Consider the following 19,899-nt stretch of genomic DNA (forward strand, 5'->3'; position numbering starts at 1 on the left):
GGATGAACTAAAAACACAAAAATATTAGCCAGTTTTGTTGCCCATGAATGCTTCAACGGTGGACGTTTAATCCTTACTGTTTCCTGTCGTGCGGCCCACGCGAACGGATAGGTGGATTTCTCACAAGCATCCCGGTGGCCCCACCCAGCTTCCTGCCACAGTATGCTCCTGCGGAAGGCTTTCGCAGGCAACCCGCGTCCCGTCCCGGACAATCCCCGTTCTGACAGCTTTCCCTCCTCTCGGAATTTCAAGTGAATTCTCCTAGAAAAACCCAGAAAGAAAATCCCGATTAGGAGCTGATATGAACCCATGTCACATTGGTTTCTTGGGGGCGAGTACATCAAACCTTGGGTACGCCATAGGATTATTATTTGAATTATCATCATCATCTGAGCCTTATACCACCTACCTGGGGTTGGCTTTGTTTGAATTATTATATTTTATTTTTTATTTTTGATCTGATGTTTACGTTCTGCGTTTGAAATTTCCCAGGATGCTTAGTTTGAGATATCCACCAACCATTGCAACAAGAAGTTTTGAATTAATTCACACTTCAAAAAGGTTGGCTGGTTTTGTGGTGAGTTCCTTTAATGGTTTTTTGGTTTTATTACATATATGTTAGCCATTTCAATTTTAGTTAAGAAATGGCGCTTCAATAATCAAGACTGTCCTTTTACAGTTGTGCAATCTGATCTTGGCATCCACTCTTTAGGTTTTCTAACACTACATATTTCACCTACGATCCATTATTCATATAGAGTGCTTTTCAATATGCCCCAGGTTTGTTCTACAAAAGGCCCAAGACCAAGATACCCTCGTGTATGGAAATCCAAAAAGAGAATAGGGACCATTTCCAAGTCACAGAAGCTTGTTGATTGTGTAAGTTTTTTCTTGGACTTGTATTTGCTTCAACTGATATTGGTAGTTCACTGATGAAATTATTTAGGTACTTGGATTCCTAAAAGGGTGCATTTGGTTGCACCAAATCATCATCATCATCATCTAAGCCTTATCCCAATTAATTGGGATCAGCTACATGAATCCTTTTTTGCCATTCCACTTTATCAAGGGCCATGGCTTTAGTGAGGCCATGGGTCATCAAGTCTTTTCTTACTACCTCCACCCACATCATTTTGGGCCTTCTCCTCACCCTTTTAGAGCTTTTTGTTGGGAAACCACACATGTTTCCCTTCTATGTGCATATCAATGAGATTAACAAAATAAAAATTAATGGATAATAATCACTTCTAACCCAAACAGGCAAATAATCAAACAAGTAGGATGCAAGGGATGCAAAGATTCTTTACATGGAAAACCCTTCCATTTTAAGGGAAAAACCATGGGACTTAGGCCGACAAAGTCCACTATAGGGTAATAATGGAGACGAGTCTTCTCTATTCTCAACTAGAAGATTCTGATTTCTGACATCAAAAGAACAACCTCTTTTGGATACACAAATTCATCACCAAAGGTGGATACAAGCAAACAAGAGAGAGGAGCATTACCACCAATTTGGAACAAAGAACCCAAAAAAGGACCTGAGGCATTGTGGATTGATCCTCACGTATCCAGAGACGAAGGTTTCATTTGTAGAAGGTGGTTGATCTTCTTCTAAAATAAAAAAGAAAAACCATTTTCTCTTCTTCTCTCTCCCCCTTTCCCCCTTTTCTCTCTCAAAATGTGTAACAAGACCTCTAGGGCAAAAAAAAGGAGAAAAAAAAAGCCCATTTTTCTTTCTTTTCATCCCACCAAGGGGGGTTCGACCAACCGTGAGACATTTGCCCATGTACAATAGCTTCGACTTGTAGCAACTCAATCCTTCTAACTAGTGAGGTTCTTGGTCTCCATTACACATGAATAAACCATCTAAGTCTACTTTCCCCTATCTTATTACCTATTGGTGCTATTCTTAAACTCTCTTGAACGCATTCATTTCCTTCTTTGTATTTCCACTCATCAATTTCAACATCTTCATTTCAGCTACACTCATCCTATGACCATGTTGTTCCTTAACTGCCCAACAAATTGTCCCATAAAGCATGGTCTTGTAGTCATCCTATAAAATTTCATTTGAGTGGTACACGATGGTCACGTAAAACTCCAGAGGCACATCTCCATTTCTTCCGCCTTGCTTGAATTCTATGGGCAACATCCTTCTCGATCTCTCCACTCTCATGATTCATGAATTATCAACCCAAGATATTGAAAGTAATCATTGTGGGAAACTTCTTAGTCAGCAATCTTAACTAATTCCTCGTTCCCACTCCTATTGTTACTAAAATTGCACTCTATATACTTTGTTTTAGTCCGACTAATTTTAAATCCTTTATATTCTAAAGTACTCCTCCATAAATCTAGTGTTGTGTTTATGCCCACCCTTGTCTTGTTAATCAAAACTTTGTCATCTATAAATAACGTACACCATGGGATCTCTTCCTGCAAATGCCTTGCTAACTCGTCCATGAATAATGCAAGAAGGTATGGGTAAACATCACGAAATTTCATTGGAATTCTACACCAAATTAAATTGATTTAATCATGAAAATTTGATGATATTTGGTGCTACCAAACCCTTTCTAATCTATAACCATAGAATAAATGAAATAGGGAATATGCACGATTTGATACAACCACGAACTTGGTATTTGGAAGTTGGTTGCAATTATACTCTTTTAAATATTTCCATAACCCTATTGTATTGAGCTGCTTCCTAGTGACATTGACAAAATTTTAAGGTTTTCCTAAATGACATTCAAAACCTACCATTGAGCCAAATTGCATCATTAATTTGACTTATGAAGAATTTTGAAGTGATATGATGATTAGTCATATATTATTTACTCATTAATTCATTTCAAATTGGAAGCATTTCAACAAAACATTTTCTATCCATCAATTTCATTGTCAATTATTGACAAACATAATTGCTGGAAAAGTGCCATTAAAAGAAAGAAATTATAGGCCATTCAAAGACTCCTTCAAGTCTGATACGGCTCATCTGAGTTGACTCGGATTAGGTTGGACTTGAGTTGAGCCAGTACCACGACTCTTGCAAAGGAGGGAGACTCAGACCGTCTCCGACGAGTTGCTTGAGACTCAAATGACTCAGTGTGAGTCAGTATGAGTAATTCCCATGAAACTTGACTTGACTTGAGTACTTTTTTTTTTGTGATTTCTTTCATTTATCGCCCATTTCATCTTCAAATACTTGGTTGAGGTTATTGAAGTCTCAGGAGATGATTTAGGAGCCTCCCATGAATTTATTAATTGAATATAATATTTTATTAATAATCAACCGGACACCTATTTAGCATTTTGGCATAACGAATCTATATTGTTGCATCCTTTTATGTCACGCATTTACTATATTTTATCTTAAAATTAGCCTCAGCGCCATTTTTTATTTTCGAAAATTTTCTACATATATATATATATAAATTTTTTCCCTTATATTTAGAGAAGAAGGGGGGTGACTCAGCTAAGTCGCCCTGACTTGTTCCGTACAACTCGACTCAAAACTGAAAGAATCCAAGTCTTAAAACCATGGTTAGGATTACTTTCTTAGCGATTTCCGAGGAATAAATCATGAGGTAGTTATTTGTAAGGCATGGATGTTGGGTATTGGAGGTCTATGCCCTATACTCTACACGATAAAGATATGTTTTCTATTTCCCTTTGCCGTTCCATGACAAAACCCAACATTTAAACAATCTTCTCAATGGGAGAAGCAAGAAGATAGAGGTTAAACAGGGAGCTCTTGAAGTTAAATTTTCTTAAAACCCAATTTGTATTTGGTGCATAGATTAAGAAGTTAGTTACTTGGACTTGCACTACTAGTTTTATGCTCTTTCGGTTGTTATGAATTTTGGATTTAGTGCTTTCTTGGCATTTTTCATTTTCTCTTATTTGAATCAAGGTCTGAATAGTGTCCCAATGTGCCAGACCATGCAAATACGACGGATGTTTTGTTGATTGAAATTGTTGAAGTGATGCCACAAGTATCTCCCAGATTCAAACATCATGGACCTCCAATCATTGGCCTTTTCTTCAGACTACATCTATTTACAGTGCACCCATCAAAATTTTGTGTTCTTTTAACATGGGAAAATTTTGGGGCATCCCCCATCCCAGTGTTTGAAATATCGGTATCGCGTTATGTATCGCACCCTTGGGATATGGATATGCATTGGCTATTGCATGGGATATATCGGTTGTATCGTTGTTGTTAGAAACATGGGGAAACATTGAGAAATTGCTCGAATTTTTCGATAAAACTTCAGTCATTGTTACAAAGGACATCAATACACACCTATAAATCAAAACATTACATAAAACAAGTGCACATAATAGGTTTTCTTTGTATGGGTCCTAATCTATGTGTTGTCTAGCTGAATTGATGCAAGTATATTCAACGTCTATTAATATAATTTATAAATGCAAGAAGACGTGTGAAAACACAAGCAAAACATTTAAAAGCAAAAGAAGAATCACTAGATCAGGTTACATACATGTTTGATTTTATATTTGGACACAAAGATTGCAATCGATTTGCGAGAAATTGAGAAATTTTGATATATTTTTTTCAATTTTCTGCAACTTGGACCATCTCCTCCAAATCTCTTGAAATTGAAGCTCCCAATCCATGTGGATTTGTAAAATTTAACAAAAAAGGATCAGAAATCGAAAATGCTCACCGGATTGAACATGTGGGATATATCCCGCTACTTGTGCATTTTGTATCGCATAGGTGGGATATAAGATATATTGTGGGATATATTGGCCGATATTGTTGATACTTGAAACACTACCCCATCCACAATGGAGCCCATTATTCAAGGATAACGTGTACTCTGATGGTATGCTATATGCTAGGATGGTATTCTTGATCTGTGGTATTGTATAAGCTTCCTACATGGTAAAGTTTTTCTGGATAGGTTTAAGTAGATCTCTAGGACATCTCCAGTTAAGCTTGAGAAGGTTTCTAGATTTTCCTAAATAGATTTGAGAAATCTGTAAATGCCATTCCCTTGTATTCAATCCATTCACTCTATCAATAAAACAATTCTATTCTTCAAGGTAGTATCAGAACAGATCCTTTGATCCGACTATCTTCTTCTGGTTTGTTCATCTAATTCCTCCATTTCTAATATTCACAATATGTATAGTTCCAGTCATCTGTTCTATTTCCCTTCAAAACCATTGTATCTTCAAAACCTATTCTTTGTCTTATAAGCCCTAACAATACCCCCCCCCCCCCCAAACACCAAAATCTTATTCCGAGGAGTTTTTCTTCATCATTTTCTCAAATCAATTTCTCCTTTTCCTCTTATCTTTAAAATCTTTTTCTACCTAAACTTAACCCTATTCTTAAGAGTTCAAAGAAAAGAAAACTTCTTTTTCCATCCTTTAAAGAAAAAGAAGCCAACCTTGACTTGTCTTCTTTCCTTACTATCTCATCTCTTGTTCTATTTAACTAAATAGCATATATTACCTTCTTAGAGAAAACCAAATTGTCCATGTTCCCCATAGTCATGATCTCCAGGCTACATAAATGGCTCTTTTCCTCCACCTCCTCCCTTTCTTTCCTCCATTGTTGTTTCCTCCCAAATACTTAATCCATGACATCACACGGGTTAAAATTAACTGACTGCTCAGTCGAAAGTACTGATTTTATGCTCTGTTTATTGATTGCTGCCATTACTCCTAGATTTATCCTCCACATCAAAAATCAAATTTATTTGGGTGCTTTGTTTGTTTCAAGCAGATTTTCACAGTGATTGTTGTGAATGGTATTACTCAACAGTTTCATGGACCTACACAACTCGACCAAAAGCAAGGTTCCCACTACAATGGGTGAGCAGAAATACAAGTATGTGATAGCAATTGGTCTAACTCTTCTCTTTAAAAGCAAGGTTCCCACTACAATGGGTGGATACTTTCTTGTTGACAATTACCTTATGAGCTTCTCTTCGGGTCACAGTCAGATTATGCATTCCTTTGCGTGTTTGGTTGTGCATGTTATCCCAGTATGGCTTGCACTGCACCTCACAAATTTGCTCCTAAAGCAAAGAAGTGTGTTCATTTGATATGGAACTGTTCATAATGGCTATAGATGTCTTGACACGGTAACTGATCAATCGATAGTTTCATGACAAGCTGTTTTTTATGAGTTATCATTTCTGTATGTGGAACTCCCTCCTGTGAATGCAACATTTTCAACCTGGGCTGCCTTTTCTGTCCCACCTCCAGTGTCTGCATCTAGGACACCTCCAACTATTCAAATTTATACAAGGGGACCTCAATGAGTGATTCATTTCATTATCTCTAGTTCATCTGCCGTTCCATTTTCCATCTTTCACTTCTTCAGCGCCATCAACCTCTTCATCCTATGATTACATGGCCTAAGACTCATGCATTGCAAACCATCTCCTCACGACATCCTCTTTCTAATGAGTGTCAAGCTCTCCTTGCTGCTGATGCTTTTCTGTCCCCCCCTATTCTAAAGCTTCAAAAGACCAAATGACATGAGGTTATGGACAAAGACTATGCTGCTCTTCTTTGGAATCAGACATGGTATTTAGTTCATTAGTCTCTCATATAAAATGTTGTGGGCTGCAAGTGGATCTATGAACTCAAGTGTCGAGATCTCTCCCTCCAGATCTCTCATGTGCCGTTGTTATTGAGTATGTGCCAGTTTATGCATGCTCTTATTACAACTGCTTTGCAGCTGTCCAACAAACTCTTCGACACTTGAAGGAATTGTTAGTCATGGATGTTACGTTCTATCCCTATTCCACCTCTGTGGCTATGGCATATAGTGATTCTGGTTGGACTGACAACCTGATGATCGTAGATCAGTTGCTGGATATTTTTGTTTATCTTGGTGTGAATCTCTCTTGTCTGCATGCTACAAGACAAGCTGCCCTTGCTTTTGCTCCAGTGCTGAAGCCGAAGACCTGTCTCTAACTTCCACAGTGGCGGACACTATGTCGATGACATTTTTCTTTGCAATCTGGGGCTCTCTCTCTACGCCCCGACCATTAATTTGTGATAATAGCAGTGCTATATCATATATGCATAGCTTTGGATCGGCCTTTCAAGCAGGCACCAAAGATAGAGGTTGTGCATCACTTTACTCAGAAGAAAGATTCTGTCGTTGAATTGAAGGTTCTGTTTTGTGAGCTCTCAACAGCAACTTGCTGACATTTTCACTAAAGCTTGTCAATGGACTGTTCAGTGGCTTAAGAGTGAGTTGACTGTTGCCTCTCTAGAGGCTTTCAACTGGAGGGGGAGTATCAAAGGATAATGTGCACAATGAAGGTGTTCTTCTAATTTCTATGTAATTATAAGATATTTGTATAAAAGGATAACGTGCACAATGAATGTCTTCTTCTAATTTCTATGTACCTAGAGGATATTTGTGTAAAAGGATAATGTGCACAATTAAGGTGTTCTTCTAATTTCTATGTACCTAGAGGATATTTGTGTAATTTGTAATTCGAGAATATCCCTAGTCCTAGGCATTATATCTTTTAGTTAGGCTTGAGAAGATATCTAGGACCTTGCTACATAAGCCTCAGAAAAATTTTGGTCCTTTTTTAAAATGGAAACCTAAATTTTATTAAAACTCAAAAGGAGACGAAGCATGAATGATGAGGAGTCATCTGATGAGAACAAGGCCAAGGCTCATTCACCCTTATCTATAGATTCCCTATTACTCCCAACAGCATTCACATAGCCCCAAAGATCTCAACCGGATCAGTTTTGCTTCAAAAAGTTCTGTTATTGCGCTCTTATATCGACCATTGGCAGTCAAGCAAAGAGGGGCACCAAACACCCTCTTTAGATAGACTTGAGAAAACAAATCTATTCTTCAAGGTTTTCCAACCGTAAGATTAAAGATCTGGATTGTTGATCCATGGCCCCGCTTGCACGGTGTGACATAACAGGAGACTGTTCATCTTATGACGTTTTAAGACCATGTGGTGGGAAAGGATGAAATTAATAGTAGAAATGCCATAAAACGTGAACCAACATCCGCGATACAAAAACCCAAATCAGAATGAGGAAGAACAGGATATCGTGATGCAAGTCAATAATTCCTTGCATCATAGGTGTTACTGCGTCTTAAGATCCTTGGTGACTCAACCGGGGGGGGGGGGGGGTGAGAAGATTCAAAAGAGGTGAAGGAAAGGAGGCTCTCAACCCTTCCTTTTCATCCTCAAGGGAGCGCTCCTCAAGAAAAGATGAAGAAGAAGAGAGTTCAATCGAGAATCAACTTTTGTTTATGAAGGTTTTCTCATTTAGTTACGAAAAGTGGCTGGGGCATCATGAATTTCATTATCTAATCAGAAGAGCGTCATATTCGGAAGAGAGTATTATCAAAGCCTCCGCCTCTATCTCCGCCATGAACAGTCGTAGCACTCATTTCCCTTCGTACCTGAACAATAATATTCTAGAGGGAAATGCACCTAAGATCAAATATTTCGAACCGACTTCCGTGGAAAATTCAGACTTTCTTTTTGATGCTGTGATCGCATAAAAACATAAATTTTGAGGCTCAATAGCTAAATACATGGCAATTGAATCATGAGCCAGGATCAGCCATAAGAAGAATGCTTGGTATAAATAGCTCACTTCTTGGTCTTCGACCCCCTCAGTCACCATGAACACCCCCCGATCAGTGCAATGGGGTGTGTCATCTCTTGACTCAAAATGAGAGCATGGTTGAAAAAGGATCTTAGAGTGTCTTTCAAGCGGCTATGATGCAGGACAATTAACCACTTGCTCTAAAGCTCGAACTGTTAGAGCATGGCGAATTAATCCCTTTATCTCATACCCCAAGCCCCACATCGCATGGGTTAGGACCTCGGTCGAACCCCCCTCGTGGGCCCCAAATCACATGGGTACCGCCTCACACGAGCCACCCGCCTCACACGGGCTGCCCACCCCGAGTATGCCCCTGCATCTCACAAGTAACCCCACTCAAGCCCGGTGTGAAAATGCCCCTGCATTAATTGCCCTCGGTGAGGAGTCTCGAACACGAGACCTCCTGCTCTGATACTAATTTGATGTAGGACAATTAACCACTTGCTCCAAAAGCTCGAACTGTTAGAGCATAGCAAATCAATCCCTTTATCTCATAGCCCAGACCCCACATCTCATGGGTTAGGACCTCGGCCAAACCCTCTCATGGGCCCCAAATCACATGGGTACCGCCTCACATGGGCCGCCCACCCCGAGTGTGCCCTTGCATCCCACAAGCAACCCTGCTCGAGCCCGGTATGAAAATGCCCCTTAGGCTGTCTCTAGGAAATAAAGCTAATTGGAGGAGGGATTGGTACGATATGCAAGCAACAAAAAGTCTTTATGGCTAGATTCTCCCCAGATGGTAATCTTAATGTGGCCGATTGAGCCTCTTTTGGAATCAGTTTTGCTACAACACTTGCTGCAGATTTGAGTCCAAAAGGCTTCGTCACGCGGGTAGGGTGTGACAGCAGCATTAGTCGCGATGTGTTCTAGCCTTGCCTTGGATTAGATGACTCCCGCTCAAAGATTGATTGGTGTGGGGAGTTCACTCCTAGCAATATGGCCATCCCTACCTCTCACGTCAATCCCACAAGCCTCTTATCCATTCTCATTCGAACATGGTGAGGGAGCAAGTAAAAATAGAAAAACTCGTAGCATCAGAGGTAATCAATTCCTTCTTTGTATGTATTAGGTGTAGGATTCCGTACGATAGAATTTCATGGACACGGTCTGTGAAAAGAGATCTTTTGAAGAAAGCCGTTAGCATTGGCATTGAATGGACAAGTGCAAGTGCCAGGAAGCCTTTGATGGATTGCCCTTATGTGGTCAACGAACTCATACTAATGCAAGGACTTTTCGCAAGTAAATTTGGAAATGAAAGTAGTTGTGAATAACTTTTGCACTTGGCTGCTCCTCTATATAAATGAGTCGGCCCCCTTGTTGTATTCATTCTCTCATAGTGAGAAGTTAGCCATTTTATATTTCACTTTTTTATTGAAGAGAATCACATGTTGTGTGTTCGCAAGTTTTTCATGGTGACTGACTTTTTGTATGAGAATGATCCCCGCTCTTCGGCTAATGCACTTTTGTCACTTGAAAAGACTCCCTATTTCCAATTCCCCGCCCATATCTTGTCACCGGATCGACCTTGTGATAGAAAGAATCATCCTATGACTATCGCCTATGTTGTTAATTCACCAGGGCTTCTAGCCACCTTTCATCGACTAGTTTTGCGAAGCAACTTCAAATATGGAGGAAGTGGTACAAGCCCCCACCTGGCTTAGGACAATCCATTATTGGTCTTCTATCTCAGTCTTCCTAGACAAGACCCGGAATGGGTTTGATATGTGTGGGATGATCTCGTAAACACCACTAGACCAGAGGACCTACAGGTTCATGATCGGTTGGAGCCCCTCTTCCATCAATAGGTACTCCCAATGCATCGACCACACGGCCTAACATGGCCTTTCCCTGTTTCTCTTTTGGTTATCAATCAAAAGATAAATCTCATTTTCAAATATTTGATTTAGAAGGAAACCATGGAGTAAGGGACCAAATTGTCACACCCAAACTCACCATCAAGTCTAGCTCACCTCATAAGTTAGAGGTGGTTGCATCTGAAAAGACTGTTTATGCCTTTTACTTAGTGCATACTACTTTGAGAACATGGGTTTTGTTCTTTTATGAGAAACTGTAATATTGTTTTAAAAAAAACACCCAGTTCCACATCATCAAACCAGTTACAAGCTAAAAACCTGATGAAAAAGAAGAAACATCCCTTTCTTCTGTTCGCAATGCAGAGGGACTCTGTGACAGTTCTTTAGCCAGAGAATCTGCCGTAGAGTTCGCTGCAATGAACATTAACAAAAGAGAGATTTAGATGCATAAATCTATTGCCTCTTCGTTGAGACTAGCGATCCTCCGTGGGCACCCACTGGATCAGGCCCATCTAATAGTCCCCTTTGACAATTACAGGGATGAAATTGCCTAATCTGATGCTGATGGATGTATTGGCCTCCAATTCATTACAAGCCCAATAATTTTTGCTATGATTTTGCCCCAGTACAGGATTTTCCTCTGAAAATCCTATTGAATCTTCCCAGCCACATGCATCAAAGCATTCCAGGATCGGTAAAACTTCCAAAAAAGCTGGCAATGGGACCAACGGCACTATACCACCATCCAGCAAAGAGATCTTCCATAGTTTCAGGAATCACTCATTCAATATCATAACTGTAGAACAAAGAGGACCTGACTCTCTAAGCTAAAGGGAAGCACTCATTCAATATCAAAACCATCAAACAAAGAGGACCATACTCTCCAAGCAAAAGGGCAGTGAATGAGCATGTTAGAAAATGTCTCTCGCGTGGCATAGCACATAGAACATCTATTAGTGAGAGAATGGTGACCTAGATTAAGAATTTTGTTCAGCAGCACTCTGATTTAGAGTGGGTTGTGGACACTTTCATGTCCAAGATGGACCAGAGAAGGCCCAATCGGAGGCGGAGGTGATCCAGACTGTCAGAACCTTACAATAGGCGTATCTCGCAAACTGGAATGAGTTACTCGATGTACCATATATGACTTTGGGGTAGGAGAAGCTACTTTAGCCAACCAACTCGGCATAGCCGGGTTGCCCATGCCGAATTTTCAAGATTCCATCAGATCGATGGTTGAAAATCCATTTTATTTCCGTTTTTACTATTTATAGTAAGTTTTAGTTTGATTATAACTCTTCATCCTTGGAGCTTTAGGAGTTGTGTCCAACATGAAAAGTGTTTAAAAAAATTAGGAGAATAATGTGGTTAAGCCACATAGGACACTTACTATAAATAGTAAATTTACTATTTATAGTAAGTTACGAATTTTAGAGAGTTTTAGTTGTAGTTTAATTCCGAAACTTCTTCCAAGGCTTGGTATCCCTATTTAAAGGGTTGTAGACTCATTTATTTCAATTATCAATCAATTTACGAATTTCTAGAATTTATTACTATTTTCCTTATTTTCCCTCGTTGATTCGAGAAGTCTCTGTGAGGAGTCCAGAGAAGCTCCATGGATTTGGAGTAGTTATCCCCTTGAGGAAGATGGTGATTGACCTCATCACGTTCATCCCTGCGTCACACTCTCCGGCAGAACACATTTACTGTTGATGCGGCAACTTGAAACCAGAGGCTGGAGGGTGAGGATATGACGTACCTGGACCTGTCCATAAATACGTGAAAGAAAGAACACACTGAAAAGCTCCCCATTTGCTTCCAGATCCCAATCTTTTCTGTCTAAGTGCGGAACTAACCTTTCTCCAACGGATCAAGCATGTAAGCCGGCAATAGGATCTGCTCACCTTGAAGATTTCTCCTAAATAATGGCACCCCCATGAATTCCACGGCAACCTGCTGGAGGATATTCTAAACTGCTTCGCCTTTATGATCTGCAATAAGGTGTGAAGTTTCAAAATCCTGCATAATGGCATGCCTCCTCACTACCCGTCTTCCCAGAACTGAATCCTGTCCCTGGTTCCACTCTGTCTGATGTGCGTGTCGAAATTAAGCTGAACCGATGATACTGCTCTGTGCTTGCTGAACTATATCTGATTTGCATGTTGCAACTAAGCTGAATCAATGATACTGCTCTCTGCTGGTTGAGCCTTTTCTGCGACCCTGCTGGTGTCCCAACGAACATTGCCTAAAACATGAAAGCCCCCACATTTTCTGTTCTGGATCGAGCAATCTGGATTTTGGTCATTTGCAATCAGGATCACTTTGTTTAGTGACCTGAAATTATGTCTCATCTTTTCATATAAAAATTTCAGTGTGAATCCATATATAAAACTATATTGGAAGCACAATGTATTGTAGCAATCCGACCCCTAGCATACCACGTATTGGAGGGAGTACCATACCACGTGCCCATCCCTGTACCACATGTCAAAGCAATCTGTTATCCATGTAACCTTGGTCCCAAACATTTCCTGTATTCCATACTTTTCAAGAAGGATATTTTTCAAAATCATTTCCTCCCTAAGCCACGCTTTGCCTAGCAAAGCTGAATTCACTTCTTGTTGGCCTGATACCTGGACCACCATTCTTCCTGGGCTTGCAATTCATCCTTCCAAGCCACAAATGGTACTGATGACATTCGGCAGTCATTCCATAGAAACTTCTTTTGAATAGATTCCAGCTTATCTGCTATTTTGAAAAGCATCTGAATTAGGACAATAGATATACCGGAAGCATACTGGAGAGAACAGAACCACCTTGATTAGAAACTTTCTGCCCCCTGGCACAAGAAATCTTCTTTTCCACAACACTTAACTTTCGCTCAAACCTGTCTATCATTTAAGAATGTGAGAAGTTTTCATGCTAGACATTGTTACCAGAAACTTCTTTTGGTGATAAAAATAGGGAAACTAATATCTAATATTCTTCAATAACTTACAAATATTAGTTTTCAGACGACCTACTGTAACAACATTTGGATTTGGTGTTTTCACAGCATATCATTAACTCTTGTTTGGATGTCTGTGCCTGCCTCTCCTTTTAATTTCTCCAATAATGACCTTTATTTCCATGCTCTCATAGATAATGGGATTGTCGAATGTCAAGGAAGAAGTTTACGGGGCGCTAGATTCTTTCATCGCTTGGGAGTTAGAGTTCCCTCTAATTGCAGTGAAGAAAGCACTGAGGACCCTTGAAAATGAAAAAGAATGGAAACGAATAATTCAGGTTTGTTGATTGCAGTTGAATGTGAAAAGCTTTTCTCTTAGTTGGACCAATTAGTTGTTCCATGCAGCAATTTTCACTGTTCATATCTTCATTAACTTCTCTCATTATTCAATAATGAATTCTGGTCTGTAGGTGACAAAGTGGATGTTAAGCAAAGGTCAAGGAAAAACCAAGGGAAGTTACTACACATTATTAAATGCTTTAGCAGAGGATGGAAGACTTGAAGAAGCTGAGGAGCTCTGGATGAAGTTATTTTCTGAAAATTTGGAGAACCTGCCTCGTGAATTCTATAGTAAAATGATTTCAATTTACTATGGCAGAGAAATGCACGAAAAGATGTTTGAGGTATAGCTCTATGATTTTTAATCTTTTTAATAGGGATAGCATTGCCTACAGTTCTTTTTTTTTTTTTCTTCTTTTTTTCCCTGCAACATATGTAAAGACGCGTGCCTTCCCATGGTTCACATGTGCATGAAATATATTTGAGGAACCAAGCTAGTAGGTTTCTGTGAAAGCTGATGTTGGGGGTTGGTTTCTATTTTGCGTAATGACATTTCATTCTCTCAGTCAATGTTTTAAATATCGACGATATTGGCCGATATATTCCACGATATATCTTGTATCCCACCTCTGCGATATGAAACGCATAGGTAGTGCCAATATATTCCACATGTTTGATCGGGTGATCATTTTCAATTTTCGATTTTTTTTTTATTGAAATTATATTAAATCAATGTCAAATGGTTACAAATTCATTGGTTCTTCATGTTTTGCATGAAAAATCATAGAGTTGGAACTTTGATTTCGATATCTATTGGTTCTTCATTTTCTTCGTGTTTTTTTCGAAAACTTCCTTCAACCAGCTGTCAATTGAGACTAATTTCGAAGTATTTGTTGAAATGATCATCACATACACTCTAATTTTGAAATTTGAGTGTAGGCGGTCCAATTTGGAAAAAAATTGAAATCTTCCCAATTTCTCCCAAATTGCTTGTAGTGTTGCACCCCAAACATGAAATCAAGCATGTATGAGGACTGATCTACTGATTTGTGAAGTCCTTGTCAATTTTCAGAAAGAAAAAAAAAAATCATTTTTAATTAAAAATTAAAAAAATTAGTGTGTGTGTATATATATATATATATATATTCAAAATTTCCCTTCAACCAGCTATCAATTGACACTAATTTCAAAGTATTTAAGAGTGATGAAATGATCATCACATACACTCTAAATGTTATGCGTTCAATTTGAATATAGTTGCATTAGTTCAGTCAGACAATGCATAGCTTAGGACCCTATACAAAGGAAACCTAGTGCACTTCTTTTTTGAGATCTTATGATATAAAAGTGTGTATTAAGGTCTTTTTTAACAATCCCTGAGGTTTCATTGAAAAATTCAACCATTTCCCTAATGTTTCTCCATGTTTCCCAAAAAGTGCGATAAATTACTCAATACAAATGATATTTCCTGTGTGATAACCGATATGTATATGTATCCCAGGATGCGATACATAACGCGATACCAATATTTCAGACACTGCTCTCAGTTGAGAAATTCAAAAAAGGATGATGAAGATGAAGTATTGTTATTTGCAATGAGACACAAATCTCAATTGTTTGACTGTTACCCCTTTTCATTGTTATGAAAGCATCCTCTTTTGACATGTTTCAGCAATTTGACACAACAAAATTAATAAAGCATGAACACCAAATGCACCTTCCCACGCGAGTGTGTGCGCGCACACGTGTGTGCATGTTGGTCATTTTCGCCTTGCTCCTATCATAGTGACAAATCTTATTCTTGGGGATTTTCTAGGGAGATTTTTGAATTTTGAGGTTTTTCTTTGGATATTTATCTGGAAAATATTGCCATTTTTAAAAATATATATATATATATATTTTTTAATATAAATTAATAAATACTGTTTTAAATTTTAATATATAATTATAAAATGAATTAGTTAAATTCTAAGATTTCATGTTAATATCAGCATATTTCGAGATATAATCATGGAAAAATTGAAAACTGCCGATGCTTTCAAAATCTCGTGGGATCATCGTGACAATATCGTTAGTTGATTTCTCGCAATAATATCGCGACATTTTCAACATCACAGTAATATTTTTCAAACTGGCTCCTATTTTGAATTAACCATGAAAATGCAAGTATTCCCTTCTATCCAAGTTTAGGGCTCTTAATTCATATATCCATGCCCATCATCATCAACATTCTCAAACCCTGAAAGTAGCCCTGACAAAACAAAACACTGCATTTTAAAAAAAATATATATTTGCCCTTATGGCTTAGAAGAAAGGTAAGGTGTTGGTATATGGAAAGCTGAATGTATTGGAATGAATCTCTAAACAGGAACGGAAGAACCGCAAGTAATGAAGTTAGATCTTTTGGTCGAATCTGAGATGTCAACTTTTATGGTCATTTTACAATATTTAGTTAACTTTCAACTGAGCGTTGGTTAACTTGAAGATTGGAATTGTTGTGGAGTATTGGACACTAAGAAGCAATGAGGAAATGAATGTTCTTGCCTGGCCTTGGTTTTTAGCACCCTTTTCTTGTTAGCTATCCTACAAGTTCATGTCACTCTGGCAGCATGGCAGGTATGATATAGTCATACTTGATGGACATTGGTTGACGCCTCTTTCTTGGTGGCTCGTCAATGACCTGGCACCCACATATGTACATCGAAACACTTTTCTAGCCTCGAACGAGAGTTTTGAGTCCTAAAGTTGGAATCCTGTTTGCATACCTGACTGAGTCCTTAGATTTTATTTATTTATTTATTCAAGTTGTAGGACTTGACTGAGTTGAGGAAAAACTCATGCAGTTGTTCAAATACTCGATCATGTAATTATTCCATGGTTCAAAATAAAATGTGTCTAATTAATCTTGTTTTTAAAGACTAATGAAAGGTGCAAACCCTTATATGGTGGGAAAGAAATCTTCCATTTCTTTGGTGTATGAGTAGCTTCCCTGAACAATGCTGCAGGCAGTCCAGGTGGAGAAGAAACCTCTATGTCAGGGCCAAATTTTATATGAGATTCCTTGAGATTTAGGGCCTGTTTGGGTGCCACTTAAAAATGAGTTCATATGATTGACAATCATGATCTCTAATACAGAATTCTGATCAACTAAATTGAGATGAACCCATTTTTGTAAGTGTCACCCAAATATGTCCTTAGTTTATAGTTTTGAAAAAGGCCTCGAGCTTCCACTGAATCTTGTGTTTGGAGGCAAGAAAATGAAGGAATTGGAATTGTGGGTTCCTCTAAGCAGTAGGAATCAGGCGGTTGTGTTTTCTGCCTTGTGAGGGTTAGAGTGGTAGAGCCTGTGCCAGTAGTTCTGTTGGAGATTTACCAAGGGAAAAATATCATTTAATTCCTTTGATTTTTTTGCTGTCATCCTTCTAATTGTAAAGCCAACCCCAAATAGCTGGGACAACGCTAAGATGATGATCATGGCACTTCTACTTGTAAAACCTTTTTTTTTTTTGCCTTCTTGATGGTTGCAATCTTCAGAATGATGTGTGTTGATAGTTTCACATGAAAACTGTTTCATATAGCATTAGGCAGTTGTAGTTCATGCATGGAGGGTTATTTTGGTTTGTCATTTGCTTGTACACTTTCTATCTCCTATAATGAGACTGATAACCTGAAACAACAATCTCCTAGATATTTGCGGACATGGAAGAGCTCGGTGTGAAGCCGAACAGTTCAATTGTGGAGATGATAGGAGACGTGTTCCAGAAGTTAGGTATGCTGGACAAGTATGCAAAGCTAAAGAAGAAATATCCACCCACAACATGGGAATACCGTTACTTCAAAGGGAAGCGTGTAAGAGTTCGATCGAAGCAACCAAACGGAGCTCATGAGGAAGTTGACACTAACTCATTGAATCAACTGATTGAAGTAGACGAGGAAGATAACGCTAACTCGGTAAGTCAAGGGCACTAAAAATCCCATTTGTTTCTTTCGTTTTTTCGTTTCTTTTTGTGTATTTGAGATGAATGCATTTTAAGATTCATGTGAGTTGGGCGATTGTGAGATTTTCTGTAATTGTAATGCTCTAAAGTTGGCGTATACTCGCATACTTAGTGTAGTGTACTAATGTAAAATTTTTTTTTTTTAATGAATTGAAGGATTTGTGATAAGATGGGCTATGGATTGGGAATTGATGACTTCTGATATTACATGCAATGAATGGAAGATTTATGGTGTTCATTATGATATGTTATGGATAGCACATGAGATGCCATTCGTCATGATCATGGTGTGCCGTAAAGGCCAATACGTAAAGGTAACAGTGGCAACCGTTACACGTTATGGCCCCGTTACGAAAAAAAATGACCCGTAACAGCCGTTACACTCCCGTGAAGGCCGTAACAGCCCCGTAATGGTTTATTATGGGGTCGATCCAAGTTTTTCAGGTCATTTTTCAAAACAAAAAAAAAAAGTGACTGTAAAGGCCATTACGAGGGCCGTAATAGCTGTTATAGCCCATAGATGACATTCACACCGCAGCAATGCCTCTTTTTTTAACTTCTCTTTACTGTTAAAACTTGGAAGATATTAATGGTGTTTCATGAGAAATAATAATCTCCTAGGAACTAGTTCTTATGAGAACTCTTTAAGAACTCATCTCATGTGTAGTATATATGCAATCCAGGCCATACAAACCCTTTTATCTGGCCTTTGTATGTAGGGTCATGCAAAAAAATCTGGTTGTTTTGCAACTTAGGTCGGCCCTGGTGAAGATCAAGGCTGGGACTCCCCTCCTACTTTGTGCCCTCTGCGGTGGCTCACCTGAGTTTTGGGTCAGGCTGATTTCTGGACCGTAGGGGTTTCAAGAGGTGATGCGTATGATAGACGGGTTAGATTCAGTGTGCACATCATGTTGGATGAGTTCTCACTGAAGTTATTTATGAACCGGTTCTTAGGAAATTATCTCTCGTTTCATTATCATCTGGACATTTCAAGTGGGGAGCATGGTTTAAGGATCCAGACTACTGATCTGATGGGCCCTGCTGTAGATGGGGAATGACCCAAAAATCTCCCAGGTTTTAAGGTTCTAACCTTTAATCAGTGTCCTGCATATAGACGGTTGAGAAAAAAGAAACTGTGAGGGGAAAAGGGCCAAATCTTGGATGGCTACGATCCCCGAACATGGAAGATTGTCAGGGCAACTCCCATCTACAGTGGGGTGCATCGGGTCAACGGTCTGGATTGATGGACATGGGTCCCAATTTTGTGCAGGCTGCGCCGTATTATGGCACTATCCAAATTCCATAGCATTCCTGCCAAACAAACATTTACTCTTTTGGCGAAATATGCTAGCATGGTTCGCACCTTCTGCCCTATCACATGATGATCCAGATCGTTCGTCCATAAAGGTCCCTCCATTGATGGGGCAGATGGAAATTTTTTTCACTCATTCAAGATTGGCTGTTTCTGATCAATCTGGACAGGTGGCTATAGTGTGATGAATGGCCCAAATTCGATTGCTAAAGTCGTACCTGACTCAAATTGATTGAACACTTGTGATCTCTGGCGCCAAACTAGCTAGATTAGGACCAGATTTGTGAAGATTGACCTGACCCTTCAGCTACCAATAATTGTTACAATGATCAAACGATTTTAGAAGGGGAGGGTTAATCCTTCATAATGTAATATTTTCGCATTGGAACCAACGACTTTTCTGTTAATGGTGATAGCGTATCGGGTTTCTTAAGAAAGCAATAAGAATTAGATATAATTAAAATTAAGGTTAAATCATAGATTTTATTGATTGGAATGTAAAAGTAGTATAATTAGCGAGAATAAGTATCAATTAAACAGAGAGAGATAAAATACCTACGGCTACTTCTGCTGGCAAAATGGCTGTGAAAACTACCAGATGGTCGCAGCGCGAAGTTAGTAGGATGTAACTGCCAATATATCAAGTAAGAACTCGATAATCGAGGGATTCGACGACTGGGTCATGGGTATTTAACCCACTCCTAATGCATACTGTAGCAATGCGCTACACAATAGTGATTCTAAGTTAAACTAATGGTATTGGATTTGTTGCAACATGGTTAGATAGAAGTGGAGTGACCAAAGCTAAGAAGCTAAATTAAAAGGATAAGAAATATT

The 19,899-nt window shown here is 38.9% G+C and overlaps 1 protein-coding gene across 2 annotated transcripts; it reads left to right on the forward strand.

The window, feature by feature from the left end:
• Window positions 1-143: 143 nt before the first annotated feature.
• On the forward strand, window positions 144-18,090 carry LOC131236779 (pentatricopeptide repeat-containing protein At4g21190). 2 transcript variants are annotated; one of them, XM_058234215.1, is made up of 7 exons: window positions 144-351; window positions 493-577; window positions 781-879; window positions 13,608-13,751; window positions 13,884-14,096; window positions 17,440-17,703; window positions 17,907-18,090. In XM_058234215.1, the coding sequence occupies exons 1-7, from the start codon at window positions 302-304 to the stop codon at window positions 17,913-17,915; spliced, it is 864 nt and encodes a 287-aa protein (XP_058090198.1). In that variant the 5' UTR covers window positions 144-301; the 3' UTR covers window positions 17,916-18,090. The 2 variants fall into 2 exon arrangements, with proteins under 2 accessions (XP_058090198.1, XP_058090197.1); XM_058234214.1 differs by lacking the exon at window positions 17,907-18,090 and having other exon boundaries at window positions 145-351; window positions 17,440-17,890.
• The last annotated feature ends 1,809 nt before the right edge of the window (window positions 18,091-19,899 follow it).

The sequence above is a fragment of the Magnolia sinica genome, chromosome 2 (genome assembly GCF_029962835.1).
Source record: "Magnolia sinica isolate HGM2019 chromosome 2, MsV1, whole genome shotgun sequence".
Classification (NCBI taxonomy): Eukaryota; Viridiplantae; Streptophyta; class Magnoliopsida; order Magnoliales; family Magnoliaceae; genus Magnolia; species Magnolia sinica.

Coding starts and splice junctions, on each gene's coding strand:
- LOC131236779 (XM_058234214.1), top strand. CDS start 302: ATGAACCCATGTCACATTGGTTTCTTGGGGGCGAGTACATCAAACCTT. Junction 352..492: donor GCGAGTACATCAAACCTTGG/GTACGCCATAGG, acceptor GAAATTTCCCAG/GATGCTTAGTTTGAGATATC. Junction 14,097..17,439: donor TGCACGAAAAGATGTTTGAG/GTATAGCTCTAT, acceptor ACAATCTCCTAG/ATATTTGCGGACATGGAAGA.